This window comes from Mesitornis unicolor, unplaced genomic scaffold (assembly GCF_000695765.1).
Source record: "Mesitornis unicolor isolate BGI_N332 unplaced genomic scaffold, ASM69576v1 scaffold35554, whole genome shotgun sequence".
NCBI lineage: Eukaryota > Metazoa > Chordata > Aves > Mesitornithiformes > Mesitornithidae > Mesitornis > Mesitornis unicolor.
In genome coordinates, this window is record NW_010182734.1 from 2417 (window position 1) to 6768 (window position 4352).

Below are 4352 nucleotides of genomic sequence, written 5' to 3' on the forward strand. Positions count from 1 at the left end.
TGGGCTGAAGGCAGACCCACTGGAGGAAGGGGAACACATGGCGATTCCCTGGGGCAGCTCACTGGGAAGCTCAGGCTGAGATGAGTTTCCGTAGTTTGTCCAGTTTTCCTAAAATTCTCCTTGCTTTGGACTGTTGTTATTTCTGCAACAGGCATGACGGAGCTCTCAGATACAGAGCACTTGGCACACAGAGTGCTGTGGGGGAAAAATACTTCCTGAAGAGCTCATTAGGTCATGCTGGTGCTAGGCAGCAGGGAGGAAGGTGTTAAAAACTCAGGTGAGGGTGGATTTGTTGCTTGTGCTGTATTTGGTAGAGCCAGTCTGTTACCATGGGCAGGAAGGAGCAGGACTTGAAGGCAAGGACACAGATGAGGGACAAAGGAGCAGGTCACGCTCTGAGAAGCTGGAGGATGTTCAGCCCCATGTAGTGAGAGAGGAAGAAATGCAAAATGCCCAGGGCTGATGCTGCAATGAGAATCCAGAGAACTCCAGCGCTGAAGTATATCGGGGCGAGCCTGGTGGGACAGAGGGAGCCTGATGAGCCCGAGCATCACTGCTCTCGGTAACAGTTCCTTCCTCCCTGCAGAAAGGGTGTGGAAAGCAGCCCCTGGCTGTCCCCTGTCCCCTGTGTGGAGTCCTGTGTCCCTCTCCCATCTTGAGGGAGCACACAGACACCCGCCAGGGCTTGGGCCAGCTCCAGCCTTACCCCATATCTGTGTCTATGGCCCCAGCCCTGTAGCCATGCCCACATTATGCCCTGAGGAGAGCTCAGCAAGGCTGAGTCACGCAGGGATCCTGAAGCAGCCAGAGGGAGTCCTGAGCTTACCTGAAGCACATTATGTTCCCAAATACAAACCCTCAGGGGTTACCATGTACTCCAGGCTGGCAGAGGCTTTACCTTTCTGAAGATGATGCCTTGTATCCCACAAAGTAGCGGTAGCGGGCATAGAGATAGAGCAGACCCAAGGCTGCAGCCAGACCTGCAGTTGAGAGAGATCACAGTGACCATCTCCAAAGGCTTTTTAGAGCTACTTTGAGCCAAGTAGGTAGCCCAAAGTGGAGGAATAGAGGCTCTGGGTCCTCTGGCTCTGACCCCATCAGAGACCGAATTACTGCCTAATTCATTGTTTAGAAGGTGACCAGGACCTGAGGACTGAGCCAGCACTTTGAGGAACAGATCCAGTGACAAACCAGGCAATGAACAGTTCTCACCTTGATGGAAGAAGAGTCCAGCCTGCCACAGAAGTGCCAGGAAAATGGGGAAATATTCAGAGGAGTTCACCCTGGCAGGAAAGAGGAAGGTCATAAATAAGGGAAAGGAGGATCCCCGTTTTTTTGCTTCCCCTAGCAGTTTCCAGAGGCTGGAAGTTGTTGCTTTTTAGAGCTGATGTCAACATAAAAGAAAATGTTTAGGACTCATAAGCCAACAGTCCAGATGCTGACTCTTAAATCCACTGACTTAACCCCAAGGGAGCTGGGTAACTGCTGAATTACTCCAGGAGCCCCAGGAAATGAATGGCAAAGCAGGGGAGGAGCAGTGACGGGTCAATTGAGGTCTGGAAAGCATCTTAAATGAGAAGTTTCTTACTGTGCTCGAAAGATCCTCTCAAATTCAGGTGGGCCTGAGATCTTTGGAGGAGAAATGCCAAATTTCCTCCTGGCATAGATCACCTGCAGGAAGAAGTAGGCTGCAGCAAAAGAGAGAAAAGTAGCAGTGGTCAGTCCTCTGGCTGGGCATGGTGGGGCCAGGAGATGGCCAGAGGTAAAGGGAAAGGTTCTGTGATCTCCTCCTAACCTTGCACCTGCATAGCAGAGAAAGCTGGATGAAAATCCCAGATACATTTCAGGCAAGGAAAAGGAATGACCCCGTGCAACAGTGAAGCGAGGAGTATGCAGTTACATAGCACCAGCAGATACTTGCTTTCTCGCTTGCATGACTGACAAATCATCTATCATCTATAGAAATTATTACACAGTTCAGATGCACTTTCTTACTGCCCATCTTATGTTTTTGTTGGATCTTTTTTTCCCCTTCTAAATCCTGATAGGTGAGTAGGAAGGGAACTGATGCCACAGATAAACTACCCAGACACTGAATTAAATAGCCATGCAATGTGGAACCATGGCTGGAAGACATCCTGTGTGACCCACCACAGCTCATTCTTCCACCTTTCTGCACTGCAGTGCTTATTGTATGCTAACAACCAAGTGAACCTCAGGAACTGCTGTAAACCCATTTTTCAAAGCAAGAAATTCTACATGTTTGCAGAGTAGAAGATCTACCAAGAAATTTCTGAACTGAGGAGGTACATCAGTTCAGAAGAAGGGATTCTTAGGCACTCGTTTTGTTGAATATGTTTCAAAACCCAGACAAGACACCAGCTCACTGGCTGAAAAGCTGCAAAATGCCAGTGCAACAGCAGAAATGAAAGATGGAAGTGAAAGGAAGTCAGTGGAGGTGCAGTAGACACCCAGCAATATTTGGGCATGTGCACCCAATGGTCCCTACCTTGCTCCAGGACTCCCAGGACTGTCACGGCAGCCAGCAGATGAATCTGATCCAACATATCGATTCTTCCAGACCCTAAAAAAACCTGATTTCTCGATCAGAAGCTCCTCTGGCCAGGTTCAGTCCTCGCTGATGTGGCAGTTGGCAGTGGTAGCTGGTAGCATAGGTTTGCTCAAATTGAACAGGGAAGATTTGTACGTGGTGCTCATACCCAGGAGGAGTCCGGTTTGCCTGTTACTGCATGCACCATGGAAATGTAAATCAGCGGAGAGAAGTCTAATGAAGTATTATTGTTCCCACCCTCCCTTTTCCAGGAATGAGCTGTAAGGAAATAGGAAAGCCAGCAGAGAGCGGACATGTGAATGGTGAGACAAATCTCAACAGCTCAGCAATCCACTCCCCCTGGGGCATCTGGTTTAAAACCACTCCTAACAAAGGCCAAGGCACATCCCTTTTGCTGATGTTGCATGGCATGAGAAAACGCAGCCCCCGCTTGGGCTGTTCTGCACCACAGGACAGGCAGGGTTTCATGGTATACATTGCTGTGTGCACAGTCACTGCAAGGCCTGTGTTGGGCACAGAGAGTGGCTTACCACCACGACACTGAGACAGCATCGAATAAAGCCTCCGCGCGAAAAACCCACTACAACTGTAAGACAGGATGTGATAAAGCGTAAAAGGTATAGATCTGACTGGCACAGTGATACTTTATTTGGGGATGGGTCCTGCAGAATGACTGTCAAACACTGAGAGGGTTTCAGAGCCAGCCTTCATGCTGGAAAGGCTGGGAGCCGTGCATTTAAGGCTTCTGATCAATCCTCAGCAAAATTAATTCTCACTGTAAACACCAGAAGGAGTTCCGTGTGGGCAAAAACCTGCACAATTCATCAGGACACAGCAAAAGGAAAACAATGTTTTTGCATATCAGAAGAGACCCACTCAGCTAATTTCCATCTAACAGCACAAAGCTGGCACGGCTGCGAGCTGCTGAGGCTGCCGCCCTTTGTTTCCTTCCTCTCTCTTCACTCAAAGAATTTTCCCTTCAGACCAGGGAAAAAGGAAAGCAGATGAAAACAAAGTGATCATTCAATGTCACTATTATAGAAAATAAGATCAGATTAAAGCAGTTTACAGAAATTACATTGTATGCCTGATGTCCCTGATAGACTTTCTAAGAAGCAATAAGCTGGTTCCAGTTTTCTGACTCTATAAGGGTTAAAGGCACCCAAAGAGGCTACAACCATGTCCCAACTTAGTATTCCTCCAAATATAAAACACAAACCATTGGTATTCAAGCACCAGCTGTAAGATTAATTCTTTCATCTCAGAATTGATCCTTTCTCATTCCAGTGACTCTTTAGAAAAACACAGAACATTATGTTTTGTTTTCTCCCGTTTAGCTGTCAAAGAAATGAAGGATTTTCCTGCGTAAGCTCAAAAAGGGCAGAGGTCTCATGGTGCTCAATGACATTTGATTTCCCTCTGCTCCTGTCTGATTGTAGCCTGCTAGCAAAGAAAATACAAAGCAAAACAACCAAACAAAAAAGATCTGAGCTTACACCTCTGTCAGATGACAGTGCAGCGTAACCCACATCAGAAGTGTCAAACGTGTGAGGAAACCTGGGCCAGGACATGCTGTAAAGGCTGCCATGGAGTGCTCCCGCCCTGCAGATCATCATTAGATGCAAAATACTTCTAGTATCACCTAGCACAGTCTAAATATAATAAACGGTAGTAGAAACATGAATGAACAAACAAGCACAGATGTCTCTCCCTTCCTCCTTCCTCCCCCATAAACATAATTTTTAAGCTGTCATTACCTCCTGAAGGGCACAACATTTTT

At 47.4% G+C, this 4352-nt stretch overlaps 1 protein-coding gene across 1 annotated transcript; it reads right to left on the bottom strand.

Annotated features, from left to right (window-relative positions):
• Window positions 1-388: 388 nt before the first annotated feature.
• Window positions 389-2567, bottom strand: LOC104540151 (leukotriene C4 synthase-like). The gene is made up of 5 exons (XM_010183885.1): window positions 2510-2567; window positions 1589-1688; window positions 1213-1283; window positions 899-980; window positions 389-515 (listed from the first exon to the last, which is right to left on the bottom strand). The coding sequence occupies exons 1-5, from the start codon at window positions 2565-2567 to the stop codon at window positions 389-391; spliced, it is 438 nt and encodes a 145-aa protein (XP_010182187.1).
• Window positions 2568-4352: the final 1785 nt, after the last annotated feature.